Genomic DNA, 14722 nt, shown 5'->3' with positions numbered 1-14722 from the left:
TATAAAGCTAAATTATTACAAATGTACTAATTATGTGATTCAAATGTATTACTAATGCTAAGTTAATTTCCTTACATCTATTGAAAATATATTAATTAATTATAAAAATCTAATAATTTAAATTCAATTTAAAAATGTACTAAGTTCATTTATTCTCAATAGGCTATTATTACACTTGAATATCAAAATAAAATTAAATCATTAATTTAAACTAAATTATTGCAAATGTACTAATTATGTGATTCAAATGTATTTATGATTTTATTTAAAAATATTGGTACATTTTGAAACAAAATATTTTTATTAAAAATATTGATAATTTTATTTATGATTTTATATTTGTCCTATATTTAATTAGTCTACAAAATAGATTATATGATAATTAAAATTAAATTATTTATAATAATTTTATTTTAATTATTTATAAAATATATTATAATATATAAAAATATATATGTATAATAATCATATATATAAACAATTCTAAGCACATATATACTATAAAATAAGTTTGGCTTAATGACATAACCCATCTGTTTTAAACCTTATCTTATATGTGATTTTTTTTTCATTTTGTGTAAATAAGAGCATAAGATGTTGCCTTATACAACAGTTGGCCACAATAGACGGGCAGGTTAGGCCTAAGTCTGCATTTGGCCAATACTAAAGTTAAAAATTTACATATATTAAGTCGTTAGATCTCATCCATCTTTTGGCCCATTAGAGAATATTAAAAAGTCATCATATACAGACTAGTTGGGTTGATCCAACATTAACCCATTGGATAAAATTTAAAAGTTTGGGCATTAGACATCACCATTTTTTCATTGATATATCTCCGATATATCATAAAAAATTTATACAAATTTTTTCCATTAAAGGGCGATTTTTTTGCTTGTATCATTGATATATTAGAAAGCATTGGTATATCATTGATACATAGTTGATATTTTTTTATATTTTTCCATTAGTTGATATATCTTACACATATATCATATTCATATTCTTCAATACACAATATATCAGTGATACATCGTCGATATATCGCCAATATATCTATATATTTGTCCTTGGTTGCTCTTGGCCTTTTGCTATGAATTCGTCTAGTTGCATCATATAGATGTAGACCCTCCATTTTTCCCCTCGACACATGTCCTATTGAGTGCTTTTTTAGTGCTCCATAATAGTTCCTTGGTGGCACATTGCTAATGATACAACTTACCTTTTTGAGCCACCTTGGAGACTATGGTTGAAAGATTTATCTGGCCTCTTATTGTGACCCTTGGCAACTTTGAGTTAGATCTAGAATTTTCCTTTTTTCTTTTTAGGATAGTTCATTTAGGTATACTTCTAGGCACATTTGGCCAATTTAGACATACGTTAGCCCATGTAAACATATTTGGCCCATTTAGACACACCTCGACCCATTTAGGGACATATGGCCTATTTAGACACACTTGGCCCATATGAGAGTTCGGGTGGGTTTATGTAACGATGTTTTGTCACAAAATTTCCAAAATAAGAGATTATTGGGTCAGTTAGTCTTATATAGTTGTTAGCAATTTTGTTCTTTCTTATATTTGGTCATAGAAGTCTTTTTAGATAGTGACTTGCTTTTCGTTGAAGATCAAAGGTTATTGTTCATCCAATCGGGAAGTCACAGTTACGTCTAAAGAGGTTTGGCTTGTGGAAAATTGGGCTATGTTGAGGTATTAAGAGGACAATTTTTGTTTTGAACTTAAAATGATTTAAATTTGGTTTTAAAAAAATAGCAGGACCACTTAATCATCCTAAAGCTCTCAAACGCTCAAGATCACTTAAGCAAGCCATGTCGCTCAAGCACCCAATGCGCTCAAGCAATCCATGAGTTGGCTCAAGTGATCATGCAATTTCTACCAAGTTTTTCACAATCTCAATTGAGAAACCTTCCAAAACCAAAACTCTTTAGGCTTTTGCTTATAAATACCTCCCTAATAACCCCTAGAGGGTTAGAGATCTTAATGAGATTGGAGATAGATTGTTGAGAGACCTTTCCTTCTTTAGAGAAGGTCTCCTAGAGAGAAAACCTAAAGTGTCACACCATTATTGATCTCTCATTCAAGGATTATTCTTTGAATCTTAGGTTGAAGACCATCGTCCCTTTAGAGTGGCTGAAGGATTTACTTGAAAGCAACAAGAGGTTGTTGTTATTGGGATTGAGCCCCTAAAAGCAAGACATGATGTAACAAAGTTAGACTAAACTATCCCCCTACTATCCTTTTGGTGTATTGACATTGATTTGAGCATCCAGTCCATGTCTTTTACATTGTACATGACTTGGGTGCATGAGGAGTTACACAAAAGATACAAGTCATGGGTTCCTTGTAACTGATAAGTTGTCAACAGTTAGTTCATGGATTTGGGCAATCCAATAGAGATTGTAGTGCACCACCTCCTAATTGGAGGGATGACTTGTCTTGGTCGTCGGAATGGGTTTCCCATGGGTGGGTGCACTAGTGTATGTGATGCACACTAGACAAGAGCTACAATGAATCATGTCACAAGGCTATCAATTGTCATGATTCACCAAGCTACTATACTACATGGACTCTCAACCTTGAGAGAATATTGAATGTGTGTCAAAATCAATAGAAGGCTTTGACCTTTGGGTGAGACCCTAAAGTGGTCATATATTTTTATGGATTGGGTCACTGTTCATGGAGACTAGTGACAATAGATATTCTCAATATAGGTACCATGATATCTCATAGGATTGAGATAGTGTGTCCCTTTGGGTGATCCAAAGGACATGTGCTCATGAAATTTGTGGCCACAGTAATTCCTTTAATGGAACTTGACATAGGTGAGATATATAACTCAAGGATTTGGGAGGTAATTTTGATAGATGATAGCACTACCTTGTTAGATTACAGACACCAATTCATAGGGGGTTTGCATGCAGTGGATAGTAGGTCACGAACCAAACTACTTAGTGTCTCGTTGTTATTTATATAAGATACTAGAGTTCTGTTGATTCTTTGTAGTGGGATGTTGAATCAACTTCAAAATTGGATTATGAGGAAGCCAGTACTCCAATGGGTCCCAATGATCTCCGCTCTAAGCTCATATACCTTGTTAGCATGAATTATGAGGGTTGGATTAGCTCTACGTTCACTTTTGTGCATAAGGGCATTTTGATAATTATGCAAGGTTGTATAGGGGTAAGTGAACAAAGTCTTTGGATTGGGCTAATTGATTAATTAGTATACCATATTATATTAATTAATCAATTATGACCCATTTTAGGGTAGATTAAGTGACCTAAGCCCATATGGGCTCAAGTCACTTAAGCTCAGTTAGGATTTCTATATATACCCCATAGGGGTTAGGGTTTTTTTAACTTTTGTCTTCCACCATCTAGAGATAAAGAGAATCATAACCTCCACCTTTTTTCCCTTCCCATCGAAAGTGTGGTAAGAACAAGGTTGAGTCATTAGGCGGAAGATTGTGGGTTTACGAGACTTCCAACAACTTCAAGGTCATCTTCAACACTTGGAATTTAAGGTTTGGGAACATCCAAACCTAAAGGTTACTACTTTAACCCTAAAAGATCATTTAAAAAAAAAAAATTGGTGTTGTTTCCATTGCTTAGATCTAATATGCTAACAGCTGCGTTGCGGACGTGAATCAAGTTGTAGGTATTGAAGAGTAAGTCTTTAAAGAAAAATGGCGCTAGGTAAATCTATGTAACTTGATTTCGAATAGTGGATTTAGATTAGTACGTCTTAGACCTCATGGTTTTTTATCTCCATGATTAGTGTGGGGGTTTTCTACGTAAAAAATCTTGTGCCTCATTGTCTATATCTTTTATGTTTGATATTATGTTTGAATTGCCTATAATTAATTGAACAAATTATCTCTAACATCTCGTAGGGTAAAAGAATTGGTTATAACGTATAAATTTTTATTGAAATTTTTAAATCACCCATTAACGACCCCTCCCCATCCCCATCCCCATCCCCTTCCAGGTGTTCTTTATTGGACTTTCGTTTTTTCAGGAATCAAGGTCAAAAGATTTTGTAGGTTATCTAAAAGGAACAAGGGGTTACCACTTTTATAATCAGATGTAAAAGGTGTTTATCAATACAAATTTCATATTTGTGAAAGATAACTATATGATAAGTAACAAGGTTAGGAGTAATATCGATTGAAACATACTAATTGACGCTCTCATCATAGCATATAATACTATGGGTCCAATACTAACCATTCTTGACTAGTCTAGTACATCAATGCCTCGTTGTAATGGGAAGATTGTGTAACTAAACTGGTTCATGTATTTGAAAGAGTTTATTTATTTAAAAAAAGACAATTCCATAGGAAAATAAGATCAATCTCATGGATTTCGATGAAGCAATGAGCAATGTCGATGCACATCTTCAACAAGAAGTTATAGAGGTAGAGTTAGAATCTATGCATTCCAACAAAGTTTGGGAGCTTGTAGAAGTACCTAAAAGGATAAAATCCATAGGGTGCAAGTGAGTCTAGAAGAGGAAGAGCGGAACAAATAGAAAGGTTGAGACATATAAGGCTAGGTTGTAGTGAAGGGTTATAGTAAAAAACTTGGCTTTGACTATGAGGAGACCTTACCAATAGCTATGCTCCTATCCATTATGATACATCTCGATTATGAGATATGGTAAATGGATATCAAGATAATAATCTTGAATGCCAATTTTGACGAGAGCATCCACATGATGTAATTGGATGGTTTCATAATAAAAGGTTAATAACATTTGGTATGAAAATTGCATAAATCCATTTATAGATTAAAGCAAGTATCTCACTCATGGAATAGATGTTTTGATCATGTAGTCAAGATCTTTGAATTTAATTAAAATCGAGGATGAACCTTGTGTACAAGAAAGAGCAGCGAAACATGGTGGTTTTCATGGTCTTATATGTTGATGACATTCTACTGACTGTGAATGATGTAAAGTTGTTATTATTAGTCAAGATATGATTTTCTACTCAATTCCAAATGAAAGATTTGGGAGAAATGCAATATATTCTTGGGATTAAGGTCTTAAGGGACCGCAAGAATAGGAAATTTATACTATTTCAAGCTACCTACGTTGACAAGCTTTTGGTTAAGCATGTGATTTAGGATTCTAAGAAGGGTTTCCTATCCTTCCAACACGGAGTTCCTCTTTCTTAAGATTAAGCACATGAGAAGAAAGAGTGCATGCAAGTAGTACCTTATGTATTAGTAGTGGGTAGCCTCATTATGCGATGTTATATACTAGACTGGACATTTTCTTTGTGGTAGGTATGGTGAGTAGATATTGATCTAATTTAGGCTTAAAAAATTGGATGGTTGTCAAGCATATACTCAAGTATCTTAGGAAAACTAGATATTATATGCATGGGTTCCAAAGCGACGAGTTAGTATCCATTGGGTACACAAATTTAGACTTTCAATCTAATAAGGATTCTCATTAGTCTACCTCTGGTTTTATATTTACTTTAGGTGGTGTGACTATTAGTTAGAGGAGTGTGAAACAATCTTGCATTATTGACTCTACTATGGAAGTTGAGTACGTTGCAACTTTTAAAGTAGCAAAGGAAGTCGTTTGACTTATGAAGCTTCTCATAGGACTTAGGGTAGTATACTTGGTTTTATCACCCATGACATTGTTTTATGACAATAGTGGAATAGTGGCATAGTCTAAAGAACTAAGAAAACATCAAAAGGGTGAACATAATGTGGGAAAGTACCATTTGATTCATGAGATAGTGTATTGGAGTGATATACTACCTTCTGTAGTGAACTTGATAAATCCCTTCACTAAGACTTTGTTAAGCAAAACATTTAATGCCCATAGGAATAACATAGGTGTCAAATGTGCTTCTAGCATGCTTTGATGGTGATATGCTTTGAGGGATGGTGGGAGATTGTTAGGATATAACTCTAAAAGCATGATATGATATAGCATTTTATGTATTTATTATTTATTTAGTAAAGATTTTGGTTTTCCTTTCTATTTATTTGTTTCATGAATTATACCTTATTAGCATTTTGGCCTAGAATTTTTTTATATTGTACATGACTTTAGTGCATCAGGAGTTGCATGAAAGAACCAAATTATGATTTCCTTGCAAGTAGATGATTAGTTCATAGTTGGTTCAATTGGACTTAGGTAATCCATTTGAAGTTATAGTCCATTACCTCCTGATTAGAAAGATAACTGGTCTTGGTCATTGGGATAGGTTTCCTATGGTGAGTATACTAGTGTGTATATAATCACACATTAGACAAAACCTACTGTGAGTCATGACATTTGGCTATTTGGTAGTCATGACCTCACCAAGTTATTATACTATATGATTTGTCAACCTTGAGAGAATACTGAGTTTATGCTAAAGTTTACAATGGTTTTGACCTATGACTGAAACCTTGAGGTGGCCATATATTCTTTATAAATTGAGTCACTATTAATAGAGGACAATAGCAACAAGTCTTCTTAATAGAGACACCATGATATCTCATAGAGATTGAGAAAATGTGTCCCCTAGGGTGATCCTAAGAAAGTGTGTTTAAGTAATATATGGTCATAGTGGTTCCATAACTGGAACTTGGCATTTGCTCTTTCTAAGATAAAGTATGTCAATTGATCACATAATAAGAGAATTTGAGACTTAAGGATTATATAAATAATCTTGAAAGGTTGATAACATTCATTTTATTGGATTACAAACATTAGTTCATAAGGAGTCTGCATACAATAAATAGTAGGTCACGGAGTTGAGCACTTGTGTCTTGTTGTAATATACATGGGATACTAGATTATAGTTGACTTTCTATAGTGAGATGTTGAGTTAACTTCAAAATTAGGTTATGACAGAGCCAAGATTTTCCTATGGGTCCCAATAGTCCCCACTTGAGCTTATACTTTTTGATAGTATGGTTTGTGAGGGTTGTTTGACTCTTTATTCACTTGTGTGTATAAGGGTGTTTTGCTAAATACGTAAGGTTACATAGGAACTTGTGAATAGTCTCTCTAAGCTGGGTTAATTGACTAATTTGAGTTTAATTAGGTTTATTAATCAATTTGGACCTAGGTAAGCTAATTTAAGTGACCCTAGCTCAAAGATGGGCTTAAGTGACTTAAGCCCACTAGAAGCTTATAAATATCCTCCTTAAGGGTTAGGGCTTTAGTCTTGCTTCCTATTTACCTTAGAGAAAGAGAACTCTAATCACCACCCTTATGAGATTTCCACCATCTTTGTGCTTAGATTTGAGGAAGAGTCACCACGGTAGAAGATCATTTGGTCTATGAGATCTACACCATCTACAATGTCTTTGAGAAACTCTTCACCTAACATGATCTAATATGGGAACATCCAGGTTTAATGTATGACATTAAACACTAGATCCTAAAAGCTTTTTATTTCTCTATTGCTTTTGTTGTTAGAATCTAGAGGCCTAAGAAGAACAGAATGCACCCTAATTGGTCCAGGGACAAGAATTGAGTAATCCAAGATTTCCCTATATAACCTACATCATTCTCAATGAGTAGATTATCATCTTCATTTAAGATCTAAAACACCACCATGTTTTGTTGTGTTTTCTTGTACACATAATATTTATCCTAGTTTTGATCAAAATCAAGAGTCTTGATTACTTGATCAAAACACTTGTCCTGCGAACAAGATGTTTTCATTATTCCAAATCATGTAACTTGAATACTAGATGGTTTTGACCCTTTGCTATGAAAATGCCTGATTGCACCATATAGATGTTGTCATCAAGATAACCATGCTCAAATCCATCAAAGTACTTTTGTCCATTCATCTTGATTGTGAGAAATGGTAAATGGTTATCAAGAACATTAGTCTTGGAGCTGACAACCCCAAAGACGCTAAAAAAATGATCCTCCTTGCCCTATATGTGTTAGATCAGAGGAGGGAAATCCTCCAGAGCATCGATTGTTTCCAAGTTGAGGAATGGTTTCCTAAAGCTTAAACCATGTGTGAAGAAGGGGTGTCAAGGACATGGAGCTGTGCTCAGGCAAGAGATTATGTTGAAGGGGCTTCGAATGCACCCCATCGGAACGCTATGTTGTTACTTAACCGGAATCGCATTAAGAAGAACCTTTCTTTGGAGGGTAATTCAAGCGGGAAGTTGAAGAAAAGTGGGTCAAATTCTTCGCAGCTGATGAGTGAATGGTCAATTAAGCAGGGAGCAAGACAAAGAAGGCCCCGGTATCAAGAGATTATGATTCTGGATCACATACAGGACATGAAAACCTTGCAAGGTAGGGGTTGATTGATCATTTTCTTGTACTTGTCTTATCAATTCAAATCTCAAGTGAGTTGGAGATTTTATGGGATAGGTTACTTGAGGTCTGCGTTGCTGTATACACTTGAATCTTGTGAGAATTGTGGGTTGGAATGAGAGAAGCGCATGTTTACATACTTGTCAAACGAACACTTGGTTTTTTATGGGATGAAAGGACATAAATTTCCAATTGTACATATTGCCCGAATATCACACCCATGCAATTACCAACAGGAATTGGGATTTTTGTTCAATGTGCGAACCACCCAAGAAGGGCATAATTGCATACAACATCCACAGTGCCATTCAATTTAAAATTGAACCAAGTTTTAGTTTTTAATGCAGACATTCGACTGAAAAGGGTCAGTCAAAATTGGGGGGTGTGCCTGCCAAAAACTAGGCTTGGCCTACAAAATGAGCAAATCAAGCAACGGAAGTAGGAGCCATAAATGCTTAAAAGAGATTAGCACTCTCTTTTCATTACTAATAAAACTCAGAATTTACACTCAAGTCTCATACACTTGAAGATAACACCATCTAAGGGCATATTCAGCCAGAGCCGATTACAATGACCTTACAAGCAAAATTTTCAAAATAAAGCAAATTACAACTCAGATACTAGTGGCGGGTGGTAAAAGACCACCTCTGCCATGAAAAAGGGCCTCAAGAATAAGGGTCTCTGAATAGGGTACCCCTACCCCTACAAGGCCACATTGACAAATGCAAATTTAAATGATCAGGGCTATTTCAAAAAAAGCCCTTCCTCCCTTTTCTTTTTTTACCCAAGAAAAGGGCAAGACTGACCCCCAAGGACAACAGTATATCCTCTAACAAGCTAAATTGGCCATACTAATTCCTAAACTTAGTATATATATATATATATATATATATGATATATCACCTAGCAAACTATAGGTATTATAGGAGTAGGAGCTCCAAAGCGTTTAGCGAAACTGTGCTCCACTGAAGGTCTGGCCAAAGGACCAGTGAGCAGGGACACAATTGTAGGAGACAATAGTGTGCCCATCACTGGTGGTGACCTTGAATGAGAGGCTCTGTCCATTAAGATAGTTGTTGCTCTGCCAGTTTTGGCCCCAGTTCCTGGACATAGACTGCCAGCCAGTCCTTGACCCTTTGATGGCCACAGCATGAACATCACCAGCTCCACCAACGTTTGTGATGAGGACTAGGTTGAAGTAGGAGTGGCCATTGATGGTAAACCTGATGCCTCCCCTCCTCCTGCAGGGTACCCTGCAAAACCCCAACAACAAATGAGATTACTCCACCCACCCCCTTCACTATATAAAACAAAATAAATACATCAGCTCGGTTTGCCCTGACAAGGGAAAAAGAATCGATACCCATGCATTAAATCAGGGGTAAAAAGAAAAGTTACCCTCACAAAGGGCAAGATGTTACCACAAGGACCAATGTTTGTATTATTGGACTTGATTTTCTCAAGGGTGGCATAGTGGGCAGCTTAGTACCCCTTTACCCAAAATGAAAAAGGAGTTCCGCCACCGCTTGTGAAAGAAAAGAAAAGAAAAGAAAAAAAGCCAACAAAATAGCTCAAGTATTGACCTGATGGCGTCAAAGAAGCAGTAGCAAGCATACCTTCTGTAAGAGACAGGGACAATCCCAGCTCTGTATTGGGCAATGTGTTGGAAGACAGGCTGAGAGAGATCAAAGTGATGCAGAGGAGGGTTGCACCACCCTCCTGCATTGTTTGGAAGGGCATTGTTTGGTGGGCAGAAATTGGTGGCTGTGATCACAATGGAGCCAGGCAGGCACCATTTTCCGTCATTCACGCACTTAATCTCATAGCAAGAGCCACAGCTCAACCCACTGTTGAACAGAGCTGTGCTCAAAGCTGCTGTGTTCGTCCCATACCCCTCGCTGTACAAGTTTCCATACCCACAAGCACCGCCTACAAAATCACCAAAGAAAGTGAAACAAAGAAAAAATCAGTCAATCGGCTCTTTTTAAGATGAGCCATAGGAGAAACAAAAAGGAAGAAGGCCTTTTCACTACTGCATACCCATTTGTCCCCGAAGCATCACCCCCGCCATAGAAGGTGGCATGGGCATTGATCCATCCTTGACCATGAACACTTGACACCATTGAAAGAAAACCCACCAAGAAAAGACCAACTAGTGCCATTTTCCTGCATACACAGAGGTGAATATTTTCAGCCTATTTTTGGTTTCACGATAAAAGAAAGAGTAGCTAAGCTTGCAACATTTTCCCTTATAAAAAAGGAAAAGGTAGAGGGATGATTACACAAAGGATGAAGCTTAATTCCAAGCAAGAGCAGGAGTCAAGAGAGAGAGGGAGTGAGATGCAGAGGAGTGAAGAAAATGGGAAGGGGGTGAGGGGGAATATATAGGACTTCAGGGAGTGGTGGACATGGTCACATTGGGGAATGACCCCCGGCCATCACCCCGCCTTCGCAATTAACTTGCACCTTTTTGGGACCAAAAACCGCTAGTTGTGACTTGTGAGGGAGGACAGTGCCACTTTTGGCCTCTAATTAACAGTATATCTGTGGGTTCAAAGCGCGTAGTTTTGGAGGTTTCCCAATCCAAAATCCCCAAAATCCAAGTGGGGTATACATGTTCTCATCGGACGGTTATAATGCCTCTGCACCCACATGCAAAGCTTCTCCCATTAGCCGCAACCATCCCTTTTACCAACTGTGAATTTACTCAAGCATCAAATATTAGGTTGTTGTGGTCCTGAGGATGTAAATTAAATGAAACTGTCGGCCTCACACATTTCTAGTTGCGGTTCTTGAGCCGTTTATTGAGACCCATGGATTTCAAATGGAGAAAGGAATTTAATACAAGGATTGACAACTCCCTGACATAACAAAGAAAGTAGAGGGTTGCAGCACATGGGACCTGGGGCCTGGCATTGTCCGCTGCTGCCTTGCAGTTGAAGAAGAGCACATTCCCATTATCTTCTTTTTCTCCATCCCATCGAGATTCAAGTGGGTGGTCAGTGGTCGTAGTGGGAAATCCTAAAAGCCAGCTGAGATGATAGTAAATAATAGTCCATATCCCCCATCTATTTTTGAATTTTTATTATACACCACTTAAGAGGTTTTGTAATTACATGTATACAAAAGATCTGCATGGAAAAGGAGATTTGGATTCTAAAATTGATTGGCGAAATAACAGGACCGGGATTCTCGGGCGAGATAGTATTAGTTTTTAACAATTAACAATCCCTCGCCTCGACACGTGCCTCTTCCTCTGAGGTTGTGGTGGGACACAAGAAAGGAATTATAGTTATGTCGAGAGTCGAGACACTGAGTGGAGGATTTGGGGATGCTTTGTTGCTTGGCAGTTGGCATTGCTAACTATAATTCATGTGAATCACAAATGGACGTCACTTGTGAAATTTTCTAAACACTCAAAACACTTTGATTGCAGAGTTTTAAGGTCCCGTTTGTCTTGTTCTATAACAATAATAAACAATTTCACAAGGACATGATTTAATGTTTAATATTTTTTTTTCTTCAAGGCTTGTGCCAATTTTTATTTTCTGTTGATAACGATTTGAAGCGTTTCAGGGCAATAACTTCGCCTCTGCATGTAGGGACCCATCCCTGATGACACGTGGCACGCGTCCCCTGACGACACGTGGCACATGACCCTACCCGGAGTATCCACATCCGGATTTCCCCAAGAGTACACATGGCGCGCTTCCCTATCCGGACCACCGCCATTATTCATCCGGCGACCTTTCATATTCCACCCGGATGTGTTCATCCGGATCAATGGCCAAACTAAGCGTGCCTCACTACGTCATTCTGACATCCTGTCACAAATCATATTCCGATACCTGCAGAGCGAAAAGACAGAAGTGACAGCTGGTCACTTCCCACGATCTCTGACAGCCGTTCGCAGGATAAGGATGTCCCTGCCATCATCTAGTGGCAATCATGGTAAACCAAAAAGCCTTCCATCATTTATGGAGGAGAGAGAGAGTTTCTAAATGGTATATATATGAACCTTCGCACAAAGCAGAAGGTAAGCTTCTCAATACCTAAAAAAAGGCCAACTGTGCCATCTGCTTTTATCTCTTTCTATGGCTGACAAAACCATCGGAGGGTGTGTCCGGACACCCCGTCCGGACGCCTTTTGCAGGAACAGCTGAATCAGGAATGTGTATTCGTTGAGATCGTATTTTTATCCACTTGGTAATCACGTGGATTGCAGAGAATACGAGGCCTCAACATTGGCGCCGTCTGTGGGAAGTTTTTTTCACTGATTCGGTAACTGGCAAAAATGGCCACGCCTTCCCGAAGCCATTCATCTGACAGAGGAGAGGAAGATAATTCCGAATGGCGCCGCGCCATCGAAAGAAGGCAGTTAGCAAGCGAGCGACAACTACAAACTCTCCTCCAGGAGACGACAAGGTTAAGAGAAGAAAATGCGATATTACGTATCCAGGCATCGTCGACAGGAATTCCCCGTCATCAGCACTCCAGGGGCCAAGTGGCCAACTCAAGGCCTCATCTGGAGTCAATTTACCCTGGAACAGCGGAAGCAATCCCTGAAACACGCAGCGCTAGGCCGCATGAGCCACGCACACCTATGCCTCGAGCTCCCCGTGAGGAGAGCTCAGATTCCACCCACTTCTCGTCAAAAAAACGACGTGACAGAAGATCCCAGTTATCGGGCGCCATGCGTGCGAGACTGGGTCCCCAGCAAGTTGGCAGGCCCAAGCCACCAATGACCACCACAGGGGGAGTGCACCATGGTCCTACGGTCACCCCCATACCGCAGAATGTTCTTTCGCATCGTGACCCCTTGGTCACCCCCATGATGCAGAACGTTCCACCACACCAAGCGGTACGAACCGTTGGGAAAAATCTCCTGAGCGAGCCGCCCATGGGCTCCATTAGCAAAAGGCTGGATGACATGCTCTCCACACCTTTCTGCTCTCATATCATCCATTACGAACCCCCAAGGGGGTTCCTCGTACCAAAGTTCTCCACATACGATGGGTGCAGTGACCCCTTCGACCATATCATGCACTATCGACAGCTCATGACCCTTGATATAGGCAACGACCCGCTGCTGTGCAAAGTATTCCCTGCCAGTCTGCAAGGACAGGCTCTCTCATGGTTCCATCGCCTGCCTCCTAACTCGGTAGATACCTTCAGAGACCTTTCAGAAGCTTTCGTGGACAATACCTGTGCTCCGCCAGACATAAGCAAAACATCAGCACCTTGCAAAATATAAAAATGAAGGACAATGAATCCTTGAGGGAGTTCGTGAAACGATTTGGCCAGGCTGTCCTGCAAGTAGAAGCTTGCAGCATGGACGCTGTCCTACAAATCTTCAAGCGATGTATTTGCCCAGGCACTCCATTTTTTGAGTCACTGGCTAAAAAGCCTCCCATGACGATGGACGACTTGTTTCGACGTGCAAACAAATACTCAATGCTCGAAGATGACGTACGGGCAGCTACCCAGCAAGTATTGGTTGCCGGACAATCGTCCAAGGGTAGCACAGAGGGAAGCACTAAACCTCCGGACAGGCCAAGACCATCCGATCGAAGGCAAGAGGGGCCAAGCCGCCCGGAGATGCCACCTCTCACACCACTCTCTATAACTTATGAGAAGCTTCTCCCTATGATCCAGAACTTGTCCGATTTCAGGTGGCCCAGACCCCTCGGATCGGATCCATCCAGGAGAGATCATAGCAAAAAATGTGCTTACCATAAGGAGCATGGCCATACAACGGAGACGTGCAGAAGCCTCCAATATTTGGTGGAAAGACTTATAAAGGCGGGTCATTTAAGGCAATACCTCCGTTCAGATGCTAGAGATGGGGATGCCTCCCGGGGTCGCGACTCTGGGGCCCCCACGGCTCCAGCCCCCCCAAAGCCGTCATAAACTACATTAATGGAGGCCCGTCGGATGAAGAGCTCAATTCCAAGCGAAAAAGGCAGAAGTTGTTACGGGAAGCGATGGTGCGTGAGCGTATCAATTCCATCCGGCCAGGGATAACCGAAGGGGGCCCTCACCCCATAGACGGAACAATCATTTTTCCTCCAGTAGACCCCACGCGGATATTACGTCCGCACCGTGATGCCCTCATTCTATCCTTGGGGATAGACAACTTCGACGTAAGACGCATCCTGATTGACCCAGGAAGCTCAGCTGATCTGGTGCAGGCATCAGTCATAAGCCACATGGGACACAACTTAGTCGGCCTCGAAAACCCTGGAAGGATTTTATCCGGATTCAACGGGCATCAACTATCTCGTTGGGAGACATCGTGCTGCCAGTCCAAACTGGCCCAGTCACTCTCAACGTTCAATTCTCGGTGGTACAAGATCTGTCACCCTTCAATGTTATCTTGGACGCACATGGCTACACTGTATGAA

At 39.6% G+C, this 14722-nt stretch overlaps 2 protein-coding genes across 2 annotated transcripts; one reads left to right on the top strand and one right to left on the bottom strand.

Moving 5' to 3' along the window:
• Positions 1 to 8770: 8770 nt before the first annotated feature.
• LOC117934389 (expansin-A15-like) lies at positions 8771 to 10709 on the bottom strand. Its single transcript, XM_034856042.1, has 4 exons — positions 10601 to 10709; positions 10365 to 10484; positions 9935 to 10252; positions 8771 to 9571 (listed from the first exon to the last, which is right to left on the bottom strand). The coding sequence occupies exons 2-4, from the start codon at positions 10478 to 10480 to the stop codon at positions 9265 to 9267; spliced, it is 741 nt and encodes a 246-aa protein (XP_034711933.1). The 5' UTR covers positions 10481 to 10484; positions 10601 to 10709; the 3' UTR covers positions 8771 to 9264.
• A 2865-nt stretch (positions 10710 to 13574) lies between these two features.
• On the top strand, positions 13575 to 14228 carry LOC117904744. The gene has a single exon (XM_034817501.1). The coding sequence runs from the start codon at positions 13575 to 13577 to the stop codon at positions 14226 to 14228; it is 654 nt and encodes a 217-aa protein (XP_034673392.1).
• The last annotated feature ends 494 nt before the right edge of the window (positions 14229 to 14722 follow it).

Source organism: Vitis riparia, chromosome 17, assembly GCF_004353265.1.
Source record: "Vitis riparia cultivar Riparia Gloire de Montpellier isolate 1030 chromosome 17, EGFV_Vit.rip_1.0, whole genome shotgun sequence".
Lineage (NCBI taxonomy): Eukaryota > Viridiplantae > Streptophyta > Magnoliopsida > Vitales > Vitaceae > Vitis > Vitis riparia.
This window is presented reverse-complemented; position numbering and strand designations above follow the sequence as displayed.